Source organism: Sinocyclocheilus rhinocerous, unplaced genomic scaffold, assembly GCF_001515625.1.
Source record: "Sinocyclocheilus rhinocerous isolate Xijiao unplaced genomic scaffold, SAMN03320098_v1.1 scaffold732, whole genome shotgun sequence".
Taxonomy (NCBI): domain Eukaryota; kingdom Metazoa; phylum Chordata; class Actinopteri; order Cypriniformes; family Cyprinidae; genus Sinocyclocheilus; species Sinocyclocheilus rhinocerous.
The window spans coordinates 85,158-112,083 of record NW_015625032.1 but is presented as its reverse complement, the minus strand read 5'-3'; the positions used below and the strand labels follow the sequence as shown (position 1 = coordinate 112,083).

At 37.6% G+C, this 26,926-nt stretch overlaps 3 protein-coding genes across 3 annotated transcripts in view; 1 reads left to right on the top strand and 2 right to left on the bottom strand.

The window, feature by feature from the left end:
- LOC107748468 (single-stranded DNA-binding protein 2-like) overlaps positions 1-18,565 on the top strand; it is a 30,466-nt gene extending 11,901 nt beyond the window's left edge. The window contains exons 4-17 of the mRNA XM_016563255.1: positions 657-741; positions 12,454-12,531; positions 14,440-14,499; positions 14,593-14,653; positions 15,109-15,176; positions 15,279-15,346; positions 15,467-15,515; positions 15,599-15,634; positions 15,747-15,801; positions 16,194-16,264; positions 16,338-16,416; positions 16,545-16,573; positions 17,581-17,679; positions 17,766-18,565. Coding sequence (XP_016418741.1) covers positions 657-741; positions 12,454-12,531; positions 14,440-14,499; positions 14,593-14,653; positions 15,109-15,176; positions 15,279-15,346; positions 15,467-15,515; positions 15,599-15,634; positions 15,747-15,801; positions 16,194-16,264; positions 16,338-16,416; positions 16,545-16,573; positions 17,581-17,679; positions 17,766-17,795 — 868 coding nt within the window. The 3' untranslated portion in view covers positions 17,796-18,565. The remainder of the gene's footprint in view (positions 1-656; positions 742-12,453; positions 12,532-14,439; positions 14,500-14,592; positions 14,654-15,108; positions 15,177-15,278; positions 15,347-15,466; positions 15,516-15,598; positions 15,635-15,746; positions 15,802-16,193; positions 16,265-16,337; positions 16,417-16,544; positions 16,574-17,580; positions 17,680-17,765) is intronic.
- Positions 13,747-26,926, bottom strand: part of LOC107748460 (ras GTPase-activating-like protein IQGAP1) — a 66,316-nt gene continuing 53,136 nt past the window's right edge. The window contains exons 33-39 of the mRNA XM_016563243.1: positions 26,007-26,094; positions 25,682-25,894; positions 24,886-25,046; positions 24,179-24,322; positions 23,661-23,769; positions 22,706-23,505; positions 13,747-13,756 (exon numbers count right to left, since the gene is read on the bottom strand). Coding sequence (XP_016418729.1) covers positions 23,392-23,505; positions 23,661-23,769; positions 24,179-24,322; positions 24,886-25,046; positions 25,682-25,894; positions 26,007-26,094 — 829 coding nt within the window. The 3' untranslated portion in view covers positions 13,747-13,756; positions 22,706-23,391. The remainder of the gene's footprint in view (positions 13,757-22,705; positions 23,506-23,660; positions 23,770-24,178; positions 24,323-24,885; positions 25,047-25,681; positions 25,895-26,006; positions 26,095-26,926) is intronic.
- LOC107748445 (proteinase-activated receptor 1-like) lies at positions 19,517-22,171 on the bottom strand. The gene is made up of 2 exons (XM_016563221.1): positions 21,975-22,171; positions 19,517-21,117 (listed from the first exon to the last, which is right to left on the bottom strand). Exons 1-2 carry the CDS (start codon positions 22,042-22,044, stop codon positions 19,946-19,948), a joined length of 1,242 nt encoding a protein of 413 aa, XP_016418707.1. The 5' UTR covers positions 22,045-22,171; the 3' UTR covers positions 19,517-19,945.

Sequence of the window (26,926 nt, the reverse complement as noted above, 5' to 3'; positions counted from 1 at the left end):
CCGTGCCATTTGAATGACACACGATGTATTGTAGTAATGTTGTCTCTGGTCGTCTGGTCTGTGTGCGTTCATACGTTCAGGAGGCATGGCTTTGGACGGCGATTTGCAGGGAGGGTGGGATGTTTACTTTTAGTGCTATCAGGCTAAAGTTAGCATTTACCAAGATGTCCTACTGCACCTTTAAGTCAGTACTAAATTAAGACGAAAATGTAATGTAAAAAAAACAAACTTAATAGGACCCTTTAATACTAAGGTTTTTATATTCTGGATATGTACATTATGAGAGATCATGTTGTCTGGATATGTGCAACACAAAATGTTTGATCATTTTTGATCAATTTAATGCATTTTTGCTGAATAAAATATAGTTTATTTAAAAACAAAACAAAACAAGGGAACACCAAAGGAACCCAGAAACAGAGGAACCCCAAGTTAGTTATAATATTAGATGCTCTATAATTTTTTACGAAGTTAGTGCAAAAACACAGTAATGTTTGATTCTGATGGTATAAAAATCTCAAAATTCATTTGTGAAACAAACATTTTCTCAGGGAAAACTAATCCCATCCTAATAGGACTTTAATTAACTGAAGATATTAATTCTGAGACTGCAGTAACAGTCCTTTTTATATTATATTGTACATGTTTTATTGCAGTGTTTTCTGGGACCTCTACTGTGCTGCTCCTGAGAGGAGAGAAACATGTGAGCATTCAAGTGAAGCCAAAGCTTTTCATGACTATGTGAGTATAAATATGTGTTCACTTGATAATCATGATTTTGTGCAGTAACCACGTTTTTATTGGCTGAAAGCATGAACCCAGTTTTTAAAGACAAATTAAGGAGACATTAAAACCACTAATGAACCAATGAATACATTTTAGTGTTTTGTACTATAAACAAAACCAGTATGAAACCACTGACCTGCAGAACAGCAGTTACAGCTAGTCTCTGCAGAAACCTTGCAGGATAATTGTGAGTGATTGTACAGCTCATAGAAGGAGAGATAAGGTGAGCAGGAGGGGAATGGAAAGAGGGAAGGATGATAAATTGGTGGTCTGCGCTAGAGGCATTAGAAATGATGTCATACATAGAGGGAGGGGGACACCTTGACCTATTCTGAGTATGAAAGAGAGAGAGAGAGGGGAAGCAATAGGAAAGCATATGGAGTGAGCAACAGAGTGTGATTAAATTAAAGGCTTGTCTACAAGAAATATTGACCCATTTGGATTAGGTCAAAATCAACATAATAGCCTCACAGTTCCTCAAAATCATTGATTAAAACCACGACTCCACCTACAAGTTAGGTACCTGTTTGTCTGCCACAATAGACCTCACGACCAGAATCACCAAGATTAAATGCTAACCAGCCACAGCTCATTACAGTAAAAACCTCTGCTTTCAGGTCATGCTTCAATCATGTGAAGTGCCACACTGATTCTCATTCATGCATGAAATGTTAAAGGCATGTCATTAAATCAAAAAATACTTTAAAGCGATCTATGGTCGTGGCTACATTGTGTTTAGCAAATTTCATTAAAGTATAAGCCGTCAGTCATATTTCCAGAGGTGTTTTCATCTTAATTAATCTATATGTTCATAAAGGTATATATAATTAAATATAAAAATATATTTAAATTGCTTCACTTAAAGGGATAGTTCACCCAAAAGTGAAAATTCTGTCAGCATTTACTTACCCTCAAGTTGTTTTCAAACCTACATGATGTTGTTGTTTCAGATGTTGAACACAAAAGAAGATACTTTTTAAAATGTTGATAACCAAACAGTTGATGATATTGACTTCCATAGTATGGAAAAAATACTACTGAAGTCAATGGCTAACTGGTTACCAACATTCTTCAAAATATCTTCTTTTTTGTTCAACAGAAGAAAGAACTCATACAGGTTTGGAACATCTTCATATACATTTTTTTACAATTTCTTTTTAATTTCTTTTTAATGTAATAACTCTTTTTTTTTTTTTTTGTTGAAAATATTGATTGTGTGTGGTCTCCTATATTTGTGTGCTTTTTAGCAAAGCAACAGTAATGATTACACTTAACGCATATTGTAATATTCTCACTTAAGATACATGTCCAAAATGAAAAGTAACTAAATCCTGAAGAATGATCCAGCGACTCACCCCACATTGATTTCCATTGTTTGACGGCCATTTTTAGCGTGGAAATATAGTCTGCTGTGCTGTAAGTACTCTTAAGATTATTCTCTCCTGCCTAAATGAGCACATTCCATTTCCTTGGCAGTCATAAACACACTCTATTTTTACCCACTCTCTCTCATTGTTTTCCCCAAAAAAACCAGCAGACAATGACTGGTACTCTGCTGCCTTTCAGTGAAAATAATAATGCATTTAAGGGTTTGGAATAGATGACACACAATTTTATCGTTACATTAGATATAGTAAAACTTTTTTATTAAGTTTTATTAAGAAATTTCTGTCATGATTGCAAGTGCTTAATAGATGCTAATAGATTTAATTAGAATCTTTTTATTTTGCTCTTTAAATCAATAAGTTTATATATTACTTTCTCATTATAAGCATTCATTTTAAATCATAGTGCATTTTTACAACAGTTAGTGATGAGAGGTCAGACTGTTTACACCAGTATAGCTTAAATAATCCACAGTAAACTATTAAACTATGTTTTAATACTTTAATACATTCTGGTTAAATACTTTTATACAACATTTGTGACTAGTCACGCAATCTTAAAGCCTGGATAATGAATCATATCTAACAACATATACATTTTTTTCTCCCACCTGAAACTTTAATTTAACTGGAAACTGAACATACTAAAACTTAAATGTGGAATGTTATATTTTTATTTATATTATTATTTTTTTTATTTACCCATTGTATAGAAATGCACTATATGACAAAGTCACACTGATGTTGTCCTATTAAATATATGAAGTAATTTGTTGGTATGTAGTTTGTAGCTAAAACTACAAGTAATTTTATTAATCAGCACCATTTAATAAATCAGCAAATCCTGAGCATATTTTTTTCCAAATTCTTTACATGAACATCCTTCATATTCCCTATTGATGTTCTCCTGTCTGGCTTAGGGCTAGTCTTATCTGCGCTTTCATTTTCTTTGTGTTCACACAGAGTAGAACACAAACAGCAGCAAATTAAACATGAGAGAAAGAGGGGAAGCACGGCAGCATGAAATAGCTTATAATATTATGCAGCCTATTCAAGCATGTTAATGAAGATTTTCACCCCTGAATGGAGAGAGATATCTCACACAGTGTACCCTCATTCAGAGCTTGGATTATTGTTGCTGCACTGAATAATGTAGCCTACATGTGCTTTTTTGATCTTTGTTTGTCTGAAATGTTTATCTCTTGCCGGAAAACGTTGGGTGCTCCATATTTTGATTTTTACTTTAAAATGTGTAAGTGACTATGATAACATCTCGGGTTATGACTGTAACCTTGGTACCCTGAAGGGAACGAGATGCTGCTTCGAAACGGTGTGGGAACGCCTTCTGAAGCACATGTGAAATCAGTCCAATGGAATGGTGAGACGTCACGGGCGGGCTGGCATAGCGACCAGGCAGTTTAAAAGCACATCCAGTGTAAACAGCATCACCTTGTGATAGGTCAAAGTAAGCCACTCACAGGGATGCAGGAAGTATGGCAGGGAGACACATCATCTCATTTCCTTCAGGGAACCAAGCTTACAGTCGTAACCCGAGATGTTCCCTCTCAGGTAACTCGAGCTGCGTTGAAACACTATGGGAGCGACAATACCCACTCCATCATGCTGACGAATCCCTGTCCAGTGTGAATCGTGGCGCACACATCTAAGACAGGAGAGCGTGAGAGTCTGGTGTAGATGCCAGGTCTAAGTTGTAGAATCTGACAAATGAGAGTGGACAGGACCAGCCCGCCGCATCACAAATGTCCTGCAGGAAAACCAATGAAAGAAAGGCTTTCGAAGCCGCCATACTTCTAGTCGAATGAGCCTTGACCCTCAAAAATGCCTTCACCATACCAGGTGCAAACTCTAGGCATGAAGGGGCCACTGACTGGGCCTGAAAAATCCCCCTCGGTAAAAATCGCGTTCCGGGCCCCCTCACCCTCATTGGGCCCTTGGAATCGTCCTAACCTTCAAAAATCACATTTCAAATTGCAAATCTCAAAAAAAGCGTTCCGACACAGCTCGAGTTCTCTCGGAGGGAGCAAATGCATTGTTCTAATTAGATCCAACAAGCATGGCTCTCATGTTTTTGAAGCATGTTAACACATTTTAGCTTGACAGAATGATGGGTAGCACTTCTTATGGACAATAATAATAATAATAATAATGTTATTTTTAAATAATATCGTGGCATTATTGGATGAAGTTCTCTAATAAAATAAAAATAATATTTAAGTATTTAATATTTATGTTATCAAAATATGTTGAGAAATAATGCACATTCCTGTAGTCTGATTAATGTTTTTATTATAATTATGGTGCTGAATAACATTTATCCTAATAATTCCCCTAAAAATAACTTTTTGTTTATCATATGTATCGTTGCTATTAATGATTTCACGTGTTTGGGCCAGTGTGAAAGATGATCGGCATGATGGGGGGAATCCTTTTAGCATTATTGTGAATATAATCTCAATATGGTCTGATGCACAATCTGAGCCAGGGTACTTTTACACACAGTTGAAATCATATGCACACACACATTCTCAGAAGTTACTGTAATGTCTGGCTGGCCCTGTTCCAGAGGCCGAGAGGTGGATTCAGGGTGGAATGTGTTAGCAGCTGGGAAGGGTGTTCATTGGGAGTTAACTGAAAACACTGTTGTCCTGAAGTAACCCCCTCAAACACACACAGAAGCAAACACACACTGGTTAGTTAAAGTCTGCCATCTGTAAAGCAGAGAATGTTTCCAGCAGAGAGAGACAGCAGGAGAGGAGATGTGGCGAGGATGACCTCATCACTGCATTAGATTAGACTGCAGATATAGTGGGAAAGGTTGTCTGGGGGTTATAGGACTGCATCATTAACCAGGAGGCTTCTGGCTCCATCCTTAACACACAATCAGTGTTCTAAGTTTTCATTCTGAATCTGATGTTGTGCTTTAACAGAACACATAAAAAAATAGTTTTAACTGATTTTAACTTAAGTGCAGCATTTTTAGAATGCTCCAAAAGATGCACAACAGTGAAACGTGCTGGCCTAGCATGTTTACATAGAAAAACTTACATTTTAGACACAAGGTTGCCAGTTGCTTTTTTTTTGCTCCACCAATAAAATAGTTCCAAAGCCACTAAGGATCAAACGTCGAGGCTCCACGCAATTAGTAGCATTCCTGAATGAATGTGTTGCTGAAAAAATCAGTTGAGTGAAAGATTTAATGACTCACACATAAACACAAGCTGTATGTTGGCATATACTAAGATGGGATTTTATAGATAGTTTATACTTTTTATTATGTACATAAATGGACCAAGGTGAACATATTTAGACAAGGTTGTAAACCCTATTTTGTTTTCAGACAGTTGAATATAACTTTCAAAAAGTCTAGTATAAAAGTTACTGCCACTGGTCGATGGCAGTTGTCATAGTTGCTAGGTGACAGTCAGTGTTTTTGTTAAATAAATGACTCAATCAGTGCGTTTACATGCACCCTCTTAATGCGATTATAATGAGATTTTGGCAATATTGCGATTAAACTTTACATCATGAAAACACAATACTTTGATCTAAATAATGTGATTAAGCGCATAATCGCAGCAAGCATAATCGTATTAACGATGGCGGAGAAGAGAACGTCGCATTTATATCCAGTGGTATAGGTGCACGAACGGAAAACTCTTACTCTTACGGACTCATACGGAGACGAACACGTTCACACAGCTCCATGAATGATACCAGTGACATTCTGAAATTTTCCCTCCACTCAGAATCACTGAACTCTGTTAGCACAACTCGCTGCCACTAGTCTCTGCTCCTTACCCTCAACGGGAGTGAAGAGTTTTGCTCTTGACATGTAAACATCATAATACGATTAAGTCCTTACTCTGATAATTGGAAATAATCGCATTATTTGTGCGCATGAGTCACTTGTCGCCACCTACTGGCATAAACAGGGTTTCCGTGGGTCCTTAAAAAGTCTTAAATTTAGTTATCAAATTAAAGGCCATAAAAATTGTACAAGAAAATCTTAATTATGATTTCAGGAGGTCTTAAATTTGGGGACGGAAAGACCAGAATTGTGATATGGCTTAATGTGACGATTAAACTTCAAAAGGCGATGATTTCATTAAATAAACACGAGCGCTGCACGTTTTAAAGTCCGGTGCTGCCCTGCTTTGTTTACTGCCATTACCGGGGAAACAGTTCTATTTCTGCAGTTCCGAAAGTGCCTCCTTCCTGCAATAACAGAGGCTGCAGTTTCAGGACCACATTTCTAGGACCCTATAGTTTTTTTTTTATTATTATTTTATTATTATTATTTTTTTTTTTGTATGTATTTATGTATTAGCACTTCATACTATTTTATAGCACTTGGTATTAAATTCTGTATATTATTATGTTTAAGAAATTATGTAATTGTATAAATAAATTATTGTCCTAACCACCTCCTAACCCTAAACATACCCGTTGGTAACCCTCTTGAAATAGTTAATCTAATTTATTTCAATATATTGTATCTATCTCTCTCTCTCTCTCTCTCTCTTTCTCTCTCTCTCTCTCTCTCTCTCTCTCTCTATATATATATATATATATATACATACATACATACATACATACATATATGTATATGTACTCATTAGCCGCAACGCATCACTTCACGTCTGATGTGTGACACACTTAAAGTGCAGTAAACCGTAAAACAATTGCGGTACAATTTAATGTGTTTATTAGTACATTAATAAATTTAAAATAATTTGAATACAAAAACTAGTTTACAACATCCAGCAGCACAATGAAATACAGAGTTCTGGCATGAAACCCTAGATGGCGCAGTCCGATAGGTCTAGCTCAATCTGACCTGGCGACATTGTCACATGGCAGCTGATTGGTTCTCTCCTGTATCTGTAGCCAATGATCTCGCTGCTCAATATTCAAATACCTGGATTTTGTTTGCTGTAGCAGTTGGCAGCGCACTTCAGAAACCCTCCAGCTTCCCCAGCTCCACCTGTATAGATCTGCTACGGGGTGATACATGTACGCTATATGCGGGTTATTCATATGTGTTATATGTGCAGCAGCAGTTTATGGATTTTTTTTTTCGGAGTGTCTATTTACACTTAAGTGCAAATAGCCCGCCTTGTTGATAGAGGCTATTTACAGTAGCTCCACCCACAAATGTGTTATAGGGATAGTTAAAGACACTAGTTACTTATCAGCTTCAGTGGCGTAGATGGTAAAGCGCGCAACGTGGTCTTTTTGACGCGATCGACCTGGGTTCGAATCCGCCTTTTACCGAACTTTTTTTCTTCCTTTTCAAATCTCATATCACATCAGAAAGGCATTTATTTTCAATAAAAATGAAGGAAACAATAAAAAGTATGAAGATAAAGTATCGGGTAGGGTTAGGGAGGGCTTTATTGTCCCAATAAGGTGGCATCCATTTAATAACAATGAATTTCTGTCTGGTTCAGTATTTTCTCTGCTTGCGCGACTATTCTCTCCTCTTTGTGTCCGTCTTCAGTGCATCTGTCTAAAGGTAATAGATCATGATGATCACTACGTTTGTGTTACCGAATTGCATCCTGTCAGGAATAACCTGCCCGCGCTGTTTTTAACCTGGTCATTTTTGATTACTGTCAGTTATGCTGGCGTTGCCAGATATTGAAAAACTGCAGCTTGCTTCAGAAACCCTCCACCTTCTCCAGCTCCACCTGTATAGATCTGCTACGGGGTGATACATGTACGCTATATGCGGGTTATTCATATGTGTTATATGTGCAGCAGCAGTATTTCTTACATGCTCACAGCAGCATGTTGTGGATGTATTGGCAGTAGCAAGTCTCAGTACTTGCTCTGCCGCAGCAGCGTAGCAGATCTATTCCGCAAAGACCAAATAACATTGTCATGTACATTACCATACCAATCTCTCCGAGAGTTGTCATGACAGAACTGTTTTGCACAGCTAAATAAGCTAAATGGAGATTGCTGATATCGCCTCACACACTCAAGTTCACGCCAGTTCTTACATCAAAAATAAGATGGAAAGATAAAAAATGTATCGTTTCCATTGATCTAGTCTTTGCATCTGTTTGTTTGATGTTTGAATCAGGGACTCCGGTATTGCAGGAACACAGTATTGGGGTCTGTTTTTGTCCAATGTGGAAAATCGACCCATGTTTTTACTCTGCAAACACGCAGAGCTGTAAATATGAATTGGTGGATCGATAAGAAGATAATGCATTATAAAAATCTAAACAGTAAAATGTATTTATATGTTATTTAATTAATATAATATTGATAATAATTGTTTAAATATAATAATTAATACTTTTGACTCATCCATTTTATTAAAAATAGTTTAAAGTCTGAAATGTGAAGTGTATCGTTTTATAAAACTTTTTGTTTTTGTGAAAACTTGTATCTGAACTATAAATCATGCTTTTTACAGTCTGTTACTATAGACACCGCCCTACCCCGCTCATATGGTATTAATTTTATTTGTGCAAGTCTTAAAAAAGGTCTTTAAAAGTCTTACATTTGAGCTTAAAAATCCTGCAGAAACCCTGATAAAGAAAGAGAAGCTGAAATATCCCCACCACAAATCACAACAGATTCACATCCTGTCAGTAAAGTCCCACATTCTATTTAGGACTATATATGATAGAAAGTACGTTACTTTCTACCTATATAAATCCACATAATAATTTTTTGTTTTGTTTTGTAAAACTTTTCTGCATTTCTATTTGGTATGCACAGGAAGTGTCAAATGGCATGACAGGGGATGAATAGATGTGGGGAGCGAGGGAGAGATTAATAGAGGAGGGCAGAGTCTTCCTTCCTGTCTGAATCACTGGTATATTTCCTGTTGTTATATTGGTCTGTCTTTGTTCTCGGCTGGCTTTAAAGTCTAATCTTACCATCCTATACACATGGCTCAGCTTCAACTGTCACTATTTCTGTTGTCTCTCAGTGGAGCTTATGTAACAAGTCACATGTGAGATGTGAGAATGAGAGCAAAATAGGTCAGTCAAAATATTTGATTAAATGTGATTTCCTTAGTTATAAATGGTGCTTGTATTTAGGATGAATTTCTGTGTGTGAATTTGATGTTTTTGTATTTCAATAGATGAATATCTCAATCTCTCTCAAGTTAACTTTGGATTGTTTGGTTAGTTACATGTACTGCACTCTTTGTGTGCAAAAAAGCCAAATAAGAAGAGTTAAGAGTGCTGTAGCGCTAACCCTCGCTCAGGGACTTTTATTATGAAAGAGCATCGTGCACATGAGCTCATAAGCGGAGCGATTCAGCACAAGGAAAACAGCATATTGCATCAGCCGATAACATATGGCTGATGCGTTGATGCAAAAATATAAAATCACGATTCACGATTCTTTGTCATGTTGGTTTTACTATTTTCCAAGTTATCTGAGCAGTACAGCCAAACTAATTTCCCTATTTTAAAAACAAAGCCTTACAAGGTAACAAAATATAAAATAAAAAAGAATGGCAGATATTTAGGCAAAAGTGGGCGAAGATAAAACATTTTTGTCATTATTTTATCTGTTATCATTTACTCACTCTCAAGTTGTTTTAAACCTGAATGAGTTTCTTTCTTATGTTGAACATAAAAGTTATTTTGAAGAATGTGGACCCCAGTGACTTCCATAGTATTTTTTTTTCCTATTATCAAAGTCAGTGGGGACCAGCAACTATTTGGTTACCCACATTCTACAAAATGTCTTCTTTTGTGTTCAGCACAAGAAAGAAATTAATACAGGTTTGGGACAACATTAGAATGAGTAAATAACAACAGAATTTTAATTTTGGGTGAACTATCTCTTTAATGACAATTGGCAGCGTGTTTAGTACTATCAGTCTGCTGTCACTTTAAGACCTGCAGGCATCTAATATACAGGCATGCATCTGTTTTTCTCTCAACTGTTTACTTCAGACGTAACCAACTGTGTTAATATGTAAACATTGTGTGTTTTTGAAAGTATTAGCGCAATCAGACACGAAAGATAACTTAATTTTTAGTGTACGCACGCTTCAGATGTATGTGTCAGAACAGCACGCGAATGAAATGTTAAATCTGCAAGGCAAGCACATGCAAGTAAGGTACTTTTGTGATTGTGAAGTGCAGTGTCCTGTGAGTGTAACTACCGCTGAGTTAACATTTGATGTGAATGTATGTCACATTGTAAAGTATATTGAGACGGAGGCGCCAGAACTGCAACAGATAGAATGTTAACTGTAGCACAATACCACAATATTTTTTCAAAAGCAGAACGTGGAGACATTTTAATTGTCCACAATCAAAAATCGTGATATCACACACCCCTAGTCCGTTATATGCATGGGTGCTGGAGACGAGAAGTATTGCTGTTACCAGCCTATTGCTGTTACTATAGGGAAGAACCTATAGTTTGTATGTTAATGCTGTGATAATATGTAAAAGTGCAAATATGGTGATGTGTTACAGTGATTGCTGTTGTTAGAGCACTGCTCTTTGTCAGTTACAGGAAAATCACACAACTATACCTGCAGAATTCCTATGTTACACTCTCATCTGACCAAGACTCAGCATAGAACTCATTCAAGGAATAACATTGCCCCATATCATAAAAGCACCTCCATCAGTTATTGCTTGCTCGCTCACAGCCATCTTAAGGGTTCAGACCAACGACTGTTCGTACCCATCATTCTTCCCTTGATTCTACTTCAGGAGGCCCAACTTATTCTCTATCGCTCATAATTGCACATTACTGTAGGCTACTTGAAAATTACTGGGCATTGCAGTATATGTTTATTAGGCGCATGTTAATGGTTGGCTTTCCCCTTTGATGCTTATATGAACTTGTTTGCCATAATAAATCAGTTCAAGTGAATTACTTTCCCCTCTGTCATGTTCTGGCCGATACACCTGGTTCGCTGCTATCCCCATCTGAAACTAGCCCTTACTGTCTTCCTTCTCTACACTTTGGTTTATGTTCCATTGTGATTTCCAGTTTTCCTTTACCTCATTCATCCCCCATGTAAGTTTTTTACAACCTGGATCTAATGTTTTCTGTTTCTCTCATTTGATCCGAGTAGATTTATTTCTCTCTCTGAGTGTGAGCAATAGGGATGTTGTCCTGATACAGCTGATGAGAAAGTCTAGATGAGGGGACTTGCCATTCTACCCACGTTTCTCTAATGAGTAGAGAAATGGGTCTCTCTACCCAGCCAGCCACTGGAGGAATCTCTCTCTATCTCTCTCTCACACACACACACACACACACACACACTGCTTCCTTATTGCAGTCAGAAGGAGCAAATCTAATAAATATGGAAATGTATGAACTTAGAGACAGAGAGAGCTGCTGCAAGCTTAAATCTTACGAATCTGGAACATATTGGCTATCAGTGTTGGGTAGGTTACTCAAAAAAACTAATAGATTACAAATTACTGATTGCTACTTGAAAATTGTAATTTGATTTGATTACTGCATGTAAAAAAGTAATCAGATTACTAATTACTTTACTTTCAAGTTACTTTGAAAACATATCAAACCTAAAAAAAAACACTTCAAAGTAAAAAAATTGTAGTTCTTTCAGTAATGTAATATTGACTGAAAAATATTACAAAGGTATGACTAAACCCCCAGAGAAACTGTAGTACATCAACACTAGTGCTGTTAATTATTCAGTGGACAAAATGTGTTTGCCAGAAGGTGCTACTTCTCAGTGTCTATGTCTTCCCACTGCTTCATATTTCATCTCATTGTTCAAGCTTTAGGTTTGTGTGTTTGTGTGCGCATGTTATTGCTAGAGCAGGTGATATCAGACATGGGGTGAAGCGGTTACATCTATGTACTGATGGCTGTTTAATGACCTCCCTCTCTGTAGTCACCTCTGCTGCAAATATAAGTGTCTTTTAGAAATACATTATGCTCTTCATGCTTAATGTGTTCACAGTGTGCCTGTGCTTATCGTGCAATGACTTTTGCATGTGACTTTGCAGGGTACAGTAATTTGTCTGGCCATAAAAAAGAGCAGGAATTTTTATACAGTGCTGATTTTGAAAGTCATTTCTGCTGCTGGTTTATTACGGTACTTCAAAATGTCCATTCATTTTCAGGTTATTTATAACATACATGTTTTTATCAAAGCAATATGTAGCGTGATATGTAACATCTGACTCCTCTTTCACAATCTCCTGTGTCCTTTATGTTGTTTTTCTTAGAGGCTATATGAGGATATTTCATCGGAGTTTTGTGTATGTGTGTGTGTGTCCTGTAGAGTGCAGCAGCGACACAGAGTCCGGTGATTGGAAGTCCTCCTGGAGATGGTATGCCTTTGCCCCCGGGATTTTTTCAGGTACACACATATTAGACGTATTGCATGGAGACACACAGCTCACTAATCTAATTTGATAGACATCAGAGTTTCAGATTTTCTTTTTTTTAATTGAATTAGAATTTTTTGGAATTGTCATTGAATGACGGTGCTTTTTTATGTCTGAAACACAACAAAAGAGTGGCATGGAAACAATAAATTCAGATAATGTCAGTGAATAGAGAAATTATTTTCTACCTCTGTGATTGACAGTTGAACCGAGACAGTGCTGAGTCAGGATAGATTATGAATGCAATTAAAGAGCAATTAAATATTTATTCAGGCCCAGAAAACTATGTGTGGATGTCTGAAGCAGCAGATTATGCAAGGATTTCCATACTTTCATTTTTTAATTGGAAAGAAAAGATGTGTATCTTTTCAATTATTTGTTTAATTATCTGTTATAATGTGTGTTTTTTAAGGAGGATTTCAAATGCATAAATGCTGGGCTGTGTGTACATCAGTGATAATGCACCAGAACATCCATCGATTAACTGTCAGCAGGCAGTCTGAGAGCTGCTGTCCTGCCTGATGTGTATTGACAATCGCTCATTGATAGTCTTAAACTCAGATTCCCGAAGAATCCAGCCGTCAGCTCTAACAATCCTTTCTTAAGTTCTCCTCTCTAACTCACGCAGTTTGATCTGGTTTTATTTTAACCAGCCCGCTGAGATATCTGCTTGGAACTTCACAAATATATCATGGTTCACCATACATCTGTTGAAATACAGCACTTTCCTTTATATTGAAGTCAATGTGAATTGCTGTTTGCAACCCATTTAGCATCCATTGTTTGATGTATTTACCAGTAAAACATTATAGTTATTCATTGGGATTTGATTTGATGATGGAAAGTTGGCATTACTTGCCAGCAGGGATGGGCAGTATTTCAGATACATGTATTTAAAATACGTATTTGAAATACAAAATACTTTTTTTGTATTTTAAAGCTTTCTAAATCTAATGTAATTTGCATTTAAGTACATTTTTCCACACAGTATTTTGTATTTGTATTTAAATGCATTTTTCCACACTGTATTTTGTATTTGTATTTTTAAATACATTTTCATGTACAGTATTTCTGCCCATCTCTGCTTACCAGAAATGTGGACCTTATAAAGCAGTGGACCTCATAAAGCAGTTGTCAAATATTAAAAGTTTTGCTACTTCCATAGTACCTCACTCGTTGTCAACGTTAAAACTGAAACTTTATGCTATAATTCACACTCTGCTGCTGTGAACAGTTAACTCGGCTTACTTTGATCTGATCATTTTGACATTGACAAGCGCTGTTAGACTGCAGAAGCAGACCAGCCTAAAGATGTCCATTTTAAATCTTTTTGTCATCCTAACAACAAACAGAGTGCTGAGTAAAGGAGTGCAGCAGAGCAGTGCAAGAATCAATTCAAGCCCTGGGGTGGACAATTTGGGCATTTCTGTATATTGGAGGCACTTGTCCCCCTCAATGTCTATGGTGGTTTATGTCCCTGCATTCAAATAAGACCAAGAATATGCATTTAAAAAGCAAATAAGGTCATTTTTTGAGTTCATGATGACTTTGAGGAAAAAGATTCTGTACAGTCACTCAAAAGACTACTGGAAATTGCATTACTGTAAACATGCTTTTCCTGTTTTTACATTGAGTGATTAATTAACGCCACATATATTGATAATAAAGTTTAACCTAGATCATTTGACTTCAGCATTGAAGTTAAACATCTAATCTGAGACTGAATTGCAGATTTAAAAAACAAATGCAGTGTTGCCATCTGGTGGTGTGATTTATGGTAGCACTCAGTTGCTCTGGTTTGCCTGCTGGGTGAAACATGAAAATTGCTGTGTGATATGGATTGAATTGATCAATTGTTCTCTGTTCTTGTGTTTCCTCAGCAGTTTATGTCTCCTCGATACCCAGGTGGGCCCAGAGGTTCTCTCAGAATACCCAATCAGGTATTTTCACTCATATATTCTGCTTTCGGGATCTAAAGTTTTCGTTCAGTGCATGATAATGGCTGATACTTCAATCTGGTTTGTTTTGAACAGGCTTTGGGGCCTGGGAACCAGACATTCCTACCCAGTGGGATGGATCCTACAAGGCAGCCAGGTATTTAAAATACAAACAACTCTGTAAATATGGCAATACTTGCTATATGATCAAGTCCACACAGACACTTCTACAACTCACCACCACCTGCCCTTTGTGTGTTTCTTTATGAAATACTTTGGATAATTTTATTATTAAGTTTCCATCCAACAAAATTGAGAGATATCCTCCCAAATTTTTTGAAATTGTGAAAAGAAAGTGTGTAGATTCTGCAAACAGCCATAATAATACATCAAATTATGAATACATCACTCTGGTCTAAACCGTCCCGCTCCAAGCGGGACTCGAACCCTGGTCACCGGCGTAAGAGGTGAAAAAGCTAACATGGACGCTAAAAACCACAGCCTCTAGCGTCAGTAACTAGTGCTCCTCTTGAGATCAGGGGAGTGGGGTTTACCTGCACAGTTCTTACCAGCTGGCCTCAGTTACATTTGCTTCCTTTTCCCATTTGTAAGGCCATCCCAACATGAGTGGGCCCATGCAGCGGATGACCCCTCGAGGAATGGTTCCTATTGGACCACAGGTGAGTTATCCATGGATAATTAGGTAAAGTTGTAAAAATGCTTATGTTACAGTGTTCACAAACTTTACTGTAATGTGTTATTGGGTATAATTGGTGTTCCAGAACTATGGTGGTGGGATGAGACCTCCCCTAAATGCCCTAGTGGGACCCGGGATGCCTGGGATTAACATGTAATTGTATTCTTCTTTCATGTTTTAATTTTTGGGTGGACTATCCCTTTAAGTCAGAATCCCTATTGTACTACTGTATAAATTGTATAACACTGTATATTTGTATACTGTTGTGTAAAGGGGTCCTGCAGGAGGAAGACCATGGCCAAATCCTCCAAATAACATTTCGGTTAGTTCTCAACACGGCTTGTGATAACTGATCAAAAGTCTTATATCCTAAACAATATAAATGCCAGTACTTTCTCCCCGCAGATCCCTTATTCATCTGCATCTCCAGGCAGTTATTCGGTAGGTAATGTAATGTTGTCTAAGGTTTTTTTTTTTTGTCATTACCTTGTCTGAAGTAACATTGGGTAACATACTCTGGTCATTTGAATAAGCAGAATCAGTGTGTTTGCAGGGTCCCCCAGCAGGAGGTGGCCCTCCAGGTACATCCATCATGCCTAGTCCCGCAGGTAACAGATCCTGGATCAGTCAGCACAATACTAACTACTTCAAATCCACTGAAGGCCTGTAGACATTTTAAAGCATCATAGGAAAACAAAGACTGCTCTGAAAAGCCTTCTAACATACAGTATGTCGATTAGATCAAATTCTAAAAAGGCAGCATCACATATTCTGCTTGAATGAGGCAAGTTTATAAATAGACTAATATTTCATTCAGTACTTTTTATCAGTATTTCGATATACTTCATATATTTAAAATATGGATAAAAAATGTAATTGAACCCAGTATCTGTGTGCTGTGCGGAGTGAGACACAATTCATTCTTTACCCATACCAAGTCATTTATTTTGACTTTAGCTAAAAATGAACAACTAATGTGTGATGTAAAATATTGATTTAGAGTCAAACAACTCGAGTGGCAACATGTACAGCTTGATCAGCTCAGTCCCTCCAAATGGAAACAGACCAAATGTGAGTCTTGGCGATTTTTAAGTAAGAATATATAAAGTATATTTGTTTTTTCTTACGGTATTTTTCCTTTCAGTTTCCATTGGGTTCAGGTCCTGATGGCCCAATAGGCAGCATGGCAAGCATGGAGCCTCATCATATGAATGGTTCATTAGGTAAGACAGATTTAACAGACACAACACAATGCCAAACATATATATTCCATCCATTTGCACATTCTCACCTTTACTACTTTTCATTGAATACTCTGAAGTCTTTTCCTTTTCCCTCCATTCAACAGCAGGATCTGGTGACACTGAAAGCCTTCCAAAGGTACGGGACATTTCCATACCACTTTGACAGACATTTAAACAGTGACGGCCATTTCTCTGAAATTCATTTGTGGTTTCTGTCCTTAAACCCAATTTTCACTTTCATCAGAGCTCACCAAGTCCCGCAGGTAACAGATCCTGGATCAGTCAGCACAATACTAACTACTTCAAATCCACTGAAGGCCTGTAGACATTTTAAAGCATCATAGGAAAACAAAGACTGCTCTGAAAAGCCTTCTAACATACAGTATGTCGATTAGATCAAATTCTAAAAAGGCAGCATCACATATTCTGCTTGAATGAGGCAAGTTTATAAATAGACTAATATTTCATTCAGTACTTTTTATCAGTATTTCGATATACTTCATATATTTAAAATATGGATAAAAAATGTAATTGAACCCAGTATCTGTGTGCTGTGCGGAGTGAGACACAATTCATTCTTTACCCATACCAAGTCATTTATTTTGACTTTAGCTAAAAACGAACAACTAATGTGTGATGTAAAATATTGATTTAGAGTCAAACAACTCGAGTGGCAACATGTACAGCTTGATCAGCTCAGTCCCTCCAAATGGAAACAGACCAAATGTGAGTCTTGGCGATTTTTAAGTAAGAATATATAAAGTATATTTGTTTTTTCTTACGGTATTTTTCCTTTCAGTTTCCATTGGGTTCAGGTCCTGATGGCCCAATAGGCAGCATGGCAAGCATGGAGCCTCATCATATGAATGGTTCATTAGGTAAGACAGATTTAACAGACACAACACAATGCCAAACATATATATTCCATCCATTTGCACATTCTCACCTTTACTACTTTTCATTGAATACTCTGAAGTCTTTTCCTTTTCCCTCCATTCAACAGCAGGATCTGGTGACACTGAAAGCCTTCCAAAGGTACGGGACATTTCTATACCACTTTGACAGACATTTAAACAGTGACGGCCATTTCTCTGAAATTCATTTGTGGTTTCTGTCCTTAAACTCAATTTTCACTTTCATCAGAGCTCACCAGTAAACCTCAGCATGAATAATCAGCCTGGCACACCTAGAGATGATGGAGAAATGAGTGGCAACTTCCTCAACCCATTTCAGAGTGAAAGCGTATGTATGCAGAAAGCCTTTTCTATAGGATCATTTGTGTTAAATACGGCAGCAGCTGACATTTAATCTACCTTCCTGTCTTGCAGTATTCTCCAAACATTACAATGAGCGTGTGAGAGGACAGCACAGGAGTTAAGTTTTCACCGTGTGCAGCAAAAAAAAAACAGAATCTTCTCCCAACCGAGATTCTCTTTGGTTTTCTATTCATTTTGTCTTTGGTGAACTATTGTGAATTTCAGTGACGTCATCCTACACCAAATCTGAATAAACTTAAGCAAGCCATGAAAAGAAGCTGAGGACACCTAGAAGAAGCCTTTTCACCATTTTTTGTCATTCCATGGTTAATATGTCCCGTCTCCTGTTTGGATTCACACAGGGCTCAATCCATTTTTGAATTCTTGAAACTTTCCACAAGTTTTTCTATGTACCTTTCTTATGTAAAAGCTTTTTTTTCCCCCTGTCCTATGCAGCATAGCTAATACCAAGAAGCCCTCAGTATCCCATACAGCAGTTCCTTCGATGATTTCCTCCACTTTTAGATGCAGCATAAATTACACAATTACACCGTTATGATTGAACTGCAGAAAAAATATTTTTGTTCAGTGAACTAAACTTGATATTTCAAGGCCTTCGTTGAATGCATTATTTTCAAATTTAAACGAGGATTTGATCAGATGACGATTACTGACAAAAGCACCCTTTATCAAACACATTGTTTAGGCAAACCAAAGGTTGGCTTAAATTCAGTTGTGCTTTGAAATAAGACAAATGTACAGTATATCCCTAAATGTAATGGACTAACCTGAAATTTTTAGGACTGACATCAAGATTTCTTGTCACGTTGGATTTGTTCTTGTATAAATACAGCTATCTGTGAAGAATTTGGATATGCTGATATAAAAATCATTTTCACCATTTGTAGTTGTTTTTGTGTATGTAACCTTTCTTGGGGAAAAAAAGCACAAGCCACCGTCAATTAGTCCCTACTGGTTTATGCTGGTACATTCTTGCTGGGTAGATAGTCAACTAATATTCTTGCTAGATATGAAATTTGAATCAGTGTTCAAAGCACACAATACTGTATGTTGATCGTTTAAATAAGATTTGGAGCCTTTATTTACATCATTTGCATCATTACACTACCGTTAAAAGGGTTGGGACCGGGAAGATTTTTTAATTGTTAAAAAGTTTCTCATGCTCACCAAGGCTGCATTTATTTGATCAAAATACTGTAAAAACAGTAATGTTGTGAAATATTTAATTTGAAATAATTTTCAATTTTAGTGAAATGCAATGTAAAATGCAATGTATTCCTGTGATGGGAAGCCTAATTTTTTTTTTTCATCATTCGTCAGTGTCATTCTTTAGAAATCACTTTTAATTTGCTGATTGGGTGCTGGAGAAACATTTCTTAGTATTACCAATGCTGAAAACAGTTGTGCTGCTTTGTATCATCGTGGAAACTGTAACACATTTTTCAAGATTCTTTGATGAATAGAAAATTCAAAACCACAGTATTTTCTTTATTTTGTAACATTATAAATGTCTTTACTGTCAATTGAATGCATCCTTGCTGGATAAAAGTATCAATTTTCTGACTCCAAACTTTTGAACAGTAGTGTACTGTATAGACTGTAACATCTATCTAAAGATAAAACCATAGTTAACTGGTGTAAATGTTTTAGAGAATTTTCACCAAGTAACTTCATAAAATCCAGCCAGCTGGTCCCATAAATGTAAATTACAGTAAACAGAAATAATGTAACATACAACTTACATTTTTGTGTTTACTAAACATTAAGTATCTGATACTTAAATATGCTTTTATTGGCAAGAATATAGCTATTTGACATGGTAACAAATTAATACAAAAATAAAGCAAGAATCTATACATTAGCAAAGATGTTATAAAAGCATTGAAACGGTTGAAGTGCCAGAGTCATTTGGATCTTCTTGGAAATGTTATGAATAATAATAATTCAAGAGTTCCAATGAATGATAGTGTAATCAACTCCAACCATCCTAAATGAGCTGGACCTGGGCTGCGTTTCTCAAAAGCATCATAAGCTAAATTGACCGCAGACACCATTTGTGGCAATGGGATCTACTTCGGATTACAACGCTTTTGAGAAACCCAGCCCCGATAAAGTAAACGATTTAAAGTCATTGGAAACCTGCTACAGCTGGTTTGAGAAGGTCTCTCACCCTGGCCAGCTGCAAAGTCCTCAAACCCCCTTTAAAACCAGCCCGGTTTTCAGCAGGCAGCTCATGCCAGCAGCTTCCTGTACTGGCTGCTCACGCTGCTTTTAAAAGTCTCCAGCTTGCTTGACCTGGTGGTGCTGGTGAACTGTGCGCTTCTCTCGATGCCTGACGCTCCCTGACACTTGAGAAAGGCGAGAACCTGTTTTTGGCACTGAGACGACCCGAAGTAGTACATGAGGGGGTCCAGACAGCAACTGACGCTCCCGATGCACGTGGACACCAAGTACGCGGCGTAGGACGCATCATTGTGCTTGTGAGCGAACTGCACGTAATGCGCCAACAGGATGATGTTTGTGGGCGCGAAGCATATGAGGAAAACAGCAAAGACCGTTACGGCCATAAAGACGGCCCGCGTTTTTTTCGCGCGGTTTTCCACGTTGGCCGCGCACAAAGCTTGGATGATGCGCACGTAGCAGACGGTGCTAAAAATGAGCGGGATGAAGAAGAAAAGCGAAGAGATGATGGGGAAGAAGTACAGGTAATACTCGCGGAGGTGGTGGATGTCAAGGACGTCGTGACAGGTGGTGATGCCCAGGTCAGGTAGGTGAATGGTTTGATTGGAAATCAGCAAAGGCGTCACACCGCCGATGGACAAAATCCACATGGCGGCGCACACAACGGACGCGCTTTGCGGACTGCGCCAGGTGAGCGATTCCATCGGGTAAACGACCGCCATAAAGCGGTCCACACTAATGCACATCATCAGCAGCACAGAGCAGTACATGTTGCAGTAGAAAGCAGCCGTGACGAAACGACACATGCCGGCCCCGTATATCCAGTTATTTCCGTTGTAATGGTAGGCTATCTTAAACGGGAGCAACAGGACGAACAGAAGGTCGGCGCAAGCCAGATTGATCATATAAATCGCCGCTGGTTTTTTCGGTCTCACTTTGCGCACAAACATGACCAGCGCCAGCAGATTTAGAGGAGAGCTGATGATAAACACCACGATGTATATTGTTGGGATGACAGCGGTCACCACGCGGCCAGTGAGGAAGCTGGAGGCCTCCGGGGAGATGTGATAAGTCTTTTTAGCCACATGGTGTTGGTGATCTTTCTTGGGTTTGGATACTTGATCCGGACTGGAGCCGCTGCCCGCATCTTGCACGTCCAGGTAATCAATTGGCTCATCGGTGACGGTGAGGAAGAAACCAGAAAATGTCCGAATAAACGTTTCTGGAAAAATAAGTACATAATGAAACTATTGAGGTGTAAAATGTTTGGTAAAAAATGGTCACATTAATAATCATTCCTGATTATAATGATTCTTATTATATATTTAAAAATACTAATACCCCCGCCAGCATAAATACATACATAACCAGCATAGACTGGTTTTATCTGGTCTTTCTGCCTGGCCAGGCTAGATACTTAATTTTCGGAAGAAAAAAAAAATATATATATATATAATTTCCAGAAGGAAATTACTTCTGCATGGCCTGCATGCAAAGTAATCCATTGCCACTCTTGGTCACTACATGGGTTCAATATTAATACAAATTAAAACGAATTACTGTTAAATTTTACAGTTTGTTGAATTGCTATTCATTTACTGTACCTTATTTTAACTTTATTTTTCATTTTACATTATTATTTATTATACTAATATCCCTGCTGAAATGCTCAGGCTAGACACTTTTCAAACCTGATTTTAAGCTTTTTTTTTCACAAGGGATTTTTATGATTAGTTGTGCATGGTCTTTGAAATGCAATTCATTACTATAAACGCTAATAAATGCTCGTGCATAGTTTCAGCTACAGAACACTTTCGACCAAGCAGTATTGCCTTAAGAAGTAATGGTGCACCAAATTAAATGCCGAGTTATTTACAAATTTACTAGTAAGCGCTTAGTGTGAACTTGAGCAGCTGACTCGCACGTCATTTTTTAGCAGTGGATTGTAATGCTCACTTTCAAAAATACTAAGTACAAAAAGTTCACATCTACTCCGCTCACCAAAGCACTGTAAGTTACTTAAGTTCATAATATTTTACCTTGTGTCACGTGCAAAGAAAGAGGCTGTAAATGTCTTACCGTTCTTGGGCAGCGCAGCCGCAGAGCCCTCCACAACCAGCAGCCCCATCAACACCACAATCCACAACATCACGACTGAATGAAACGTGCAGCTCAAAAATGATGAAAGAGCGCAAATACTAAATAAAAGGCAAAGACTTTTAACTGAATGAGCCTGAGCCCGCGCGCTATTTCAACAGCAGTCCTCAGACATCAGTGAAGACTGGAGGGTGGATGCATTCACTCTCGCGTCTGTCCCAACATGTCAACGCCTACTCTAACACAAGGGAGACCAGGACTAGCTGATACAATTTTTAGGGTGGAGGTGAACTTTTTTTAAAGTTAACAGTATTTACAGCATATTACATTGTGTTCATTTGTTTCACCAAGCGCTATTAAAACATACAGCATGAAGGTGCAATTATTGTTTTGAGAACAGTAATCACAAAAATGTCCTAATTTGAAATCACCATAAACTTCTGCATTTATTTGATCAGATATATACAGTTTCCCATATAAGTTACTTCACAGTATTTACAGTATATTATATTGTGTTTATTTGTTTCTCCAAGTGCTATTAAAATATACAGTATGAAGGTTCAATTTTGTTTGGAGAATAGTAATCACAAAAATGTCAATTTGAAATCACCATAAACGTCTGCATTTATATGATTAGGCTTTTGATTCATAATACAGCCCTTGTGTCATATATCCAGTCTCCCCTATATATACAGTGTATATGAAAAAAACACGTTTTGATGTATGATAGTTGTATTTATTTAAAATCAATAACATTAATCCATCTCAGTACAGAACATTGTCAGTTTTATTTTAAATGAAAACTTTTAGGAATGCTGTTTAATAAGTATCTTTAAAAAGATGTACATTTGAGCACGTAGAAATGAAAGGCACTAGTTCATGACAGTCTTGTGAAAAGTCTTCTCTGGTTTATCTTATTTAAAAGCCACATGGCAGTAGTGCATTATCAGTCATTAAAAGTCATCCATCTTATTGATTATTAAAACATTGCAGCATTCAATACATTACTTGCTATAAAATATATATTTCAATTACACTTGTATTTAAAAATAGAATTCATTCACAATTTTAAAAAAATGTCATGAACATTTGTTGTATTGATTGTGGTTTGATTAAATTTCCTTTCAAATGTAAGTCAAAAGTAAGCTATGTATGTACAGCTTGGCATGTATGATAATTCTTAGAATGGTAAGATGAGATCTCATTTTATAGTTAATGAAATACAGAAGACCTGCAAACACAGTTGCACAAATACCCTGAATGCTCAGAGAAATTTCATTTACAAACAAAAGATCTAAAAACCAAAGGCACAATCTGTTCTTTTCACACAATTCGTGTAAACTAACATCTAAAACGACTGATAGCTAGTTAATATTTTTCACTGAACATATTTTCACTTTCATTTTCCATAGAACTTTTTGTTCAAAAGGAAGATCAGTAGATTGACGTTGACTTTGGCCTTGTCAAACATTTTCATAACAGCTACTCCCTCATACTGAAGCTGCAACAGGTCCTGGTAATAAAAAACACAAAAAACAGGTGAAAAACAGTTCTCTATTGGTGTGTTCATAAATGCAATTCCATATAATAAAACTAATATCCTGCATATCCAAGAGAAGAAATGTGACTACGTGGCTTGTGCCAGGCTCTGTGCACCTGGGAACTGACCTGGAAATGCAGTTGCACCTTCTCCATCTCAACTCCCATGAACTTGGCCTTTATCTCAAAGTCACCCACTTCCTCACAAGGGCAAATGTCAAACATGACATTTTTTAACCTGAAATGTACAAAACACTGACTGAAGTACTGGAATAGGTGGAGCTTAATACTGTACATCTTACAGTGCAAATAATTTCATTGTTGCAAAATGACTGGAAGCACCCGGTCAAGAAGAATTATAAGCAGAACACATTTCTGACAAAATAAACAAATAAATCACTGAGCACTAAAAGATAACATTTTGAATATTCTTTTGATCTGCCTTAAGAGATAGCAAAAATAGTTGGCTAAACTCCCCTTTGGACTGCATGAGGAAGAGCAGAACATGATGGATAACTTTAGATATTAGAACGTTCAGTTTAGATATTATGTATTTGATTATGGCACAGTGTTAAGTTACTCATTATGAATACAAATATTAATTATCAATGGAATGAAAAGAAATGGTGCAAAGAGGAAGAACATACTGATTAGTCTGGAGGCCTTCAATCTCCAGAATGACTCCTTTCTCATGCAGTTTGGCCGCTGTGTACTTTAGGGAGGAGGCCTTGGACTTCTTACTGCCCTTCCCCTCTTCCTTTCTGTCCAGTTTAATGGACCTTCGTGAATTCCTGGTGGCGAAACAACGGTCAATGAATTATTTTAATGTCTTATAGGAAATGACAGTAGACACTTTCCAATTTCCACACCACTAGTAAGTGCCCTTCAAGCTATTGTGTATCAGGGCCCGACTGTGGCCATCTCTAATCATTAGATATCAATATATCAAATGAGAAAATTATCAAAATGCCTAAACATTAGGATAAATAGACAAACTGATATAAGTTAGTCATGAGGTTAAATTAAATAGATTAGCAATTAAATAATAATTTAATTACATTGATAAATGAACAAACTGATATTAACAGCATAAAATCAATAAGGTAATAGTTTATCTTAATCATATTAAAAATATCTGTTTTCAGTTTTAGCATTATTTTTTTTTGTATTTTCTAAATTACTAAACTGAATTTTGTATTTTTAATGTATTACTTCAATATATTACTTTATTAACTGTTTTATTTATTGATTTCTTAATTCATTTATAGATATCTAAAGTGATTATTGAGAGGAACATATAGGCTCACAATCACGAGCGTGCTTGTATGAGAACTTCATATGTATCTCCACTCACTTTCTGTTGAGGTTATCCAGACAGGTTTTGATGTATGTGTCATAGTAGTTGATCTGTTCCTGATAGAAAGCCGCCTTTGAGTTGAGCGCCGTCAGAGTCTGCTGCAACTTCACCAACTCTGCTTTCCTCCTCTGCCTGTAGCGCCGCTGGTATCGAATGTCCTGCCAAATAAAACATTTTTGTTATTACAAATACTATACTGTAAAAAAACAGTCAGACTAAAGACATGCACTAACGGAAGGTGTTTATGGTACCCTGCAGTACTAAAGGGACAGATTTAATACAGAAGCAACCATTTGAGTCAAGGATATAGCAATCATTATAACTTTTACGAATATCTACATTTGTCCAACAGACAATTATTACTTTTCAATGAGCCCCAACGTCTTTTCAGATAGTTCGTTTTGATGTATGTGTCATAGTAGTTGATCTGTTCCTGATAGAAAGCCGCCTTTGAGTTGAGCGCCGTCAGAGTCTGCTGCAACTTCACCAACTCTGCTTTCCTCCTCTGCCTGTAGCGCCGCTGGTATCGAATGTCCTGCCAAATAAAACATTTTTGTTATTACAAATACTATACTGTAAAAAAACAGTCAGACTAAAGACATGCACTAACGGAAGGTGTTTATGGTACCCTGCAGTACTAAAGGGACAGATTTAATACAGAAGCAATCATTTGAGTCAAGGATATAGCAATCATAACTTTTACGAATATCTACATTTGTCCAACAGACAATTATTACTTTTCAATGAGCCCCAACATCTTTTCAGATAGTTCCTGAACCCATTAAGGCCTGACCTTGGAGATGTCATTGATGACTTCCTGGTACTTGTGTTTTGAGCTGACCAGTCCAGCCTGCTCCAGAGTTCTCAGGTTCCTGAGGATCTTTCTCTTCTTCTGCTCCAGAGGCAGCTGGCGGTCCTCCAGCATGGCCTGGCTGCTCTTCAACCCCTCTGGAGTCTGAGAGTCCTGCACCACCTGTCGCTCCACTAGCTTAGCGTGCTCTGCCTCCTACAGCACCAGAGAGAGGGTTGATCGAGGCTAATCGATTGAACTTCATCTGAATCTGCTGTAAGACTGAATTCTATTCAATCTTGATCATTAATTCAAGAGCCTACTATACCTGTGCAGCAGAGGCAGGAGTCTCTAGGATATCAGTGAGTGTTTCCCCTAGTTGAATTCTCACAACATCCACTATCAGTTTCTTTGTTCTGCAAAGTGACAGGCAAACAAAGAGAAGGATGTTCTAGTCAGGCAAATCAGAGTGCCTCATGTCGTGCGTTGTCTCATCTGGTAAGATATGGGCTGACATTGTCCAGCAGATAATGCAATGCAAGTATACTTCACGGGCATTCACAATATGCTGGTGACAAAGGACAAAAGTGAAAGCAGATAATGCAATGCAAGTATACTTCACGGGCATTCACAATATGCTGGTGACATAAAGGACAAAAGTGAAGGAGTGAATGTACAGCGCTCTCTCCCACCTTCAATACCACGACTGAGGTGCCCTTGAGCAAGGCACCGAACCCCCAACTGCTCCCCGGGCGCCGCAGCAAAAAATGGCTGCCCACTGCTCCGGGTGTGTGTTCACGGTGTGTGTGTGTTCACTGCTGTGTGCACTTTGGATGGGATAAATGCAGAGCACTAATTCCTAGTATGGGTCACCATACTTGGCCACATGTCACTTCACTTCACTTCACTTCACTTCACTTCAAAACGATGACAGAATTTTCATTTTTGGGTGAAACATCCCAACTTACAAATGTCTGAACTGAATTTGACAAATTTTGTGCTTGTCATGGCCTTGAAAACCTTTTAATCTTATAATTATTTTCTTCTGCAGAACATAAGAGAGTCGAGGTTCAAATGATAGAAAATATTTTGAAAGAAAAGGGGAAGTCGTGGCCTAATGGTTAGAGAGTCGCACTCGTAACCCAAAAGTTGCGAGTTTGAGTCTCAGGTCCGGCAGGAGTTGTAGGTGGGGGGAGTGAATGTACAGCACTCTCTTCCACCTTCAATACCACGACTGAGGTGCCCTTG

Bases quoted from the DNA above. Each gene is read 5' to 3' on its own strand.
- LOC107748445 (XM_016563221.1), bottom strand. From the start codon at position 22,044: ATGTTGTGGATTGTGGTGTTGATGGGGCTGCTGGTTGTGGAGGGCTCT. The intron at 21,118-21,974 runs GTAAGACATTTA...TTATTTTTCCAG, and splicing joins GGCTGCGCTGCCCAAGAACG to AAACGTTTATTCGGACATTT.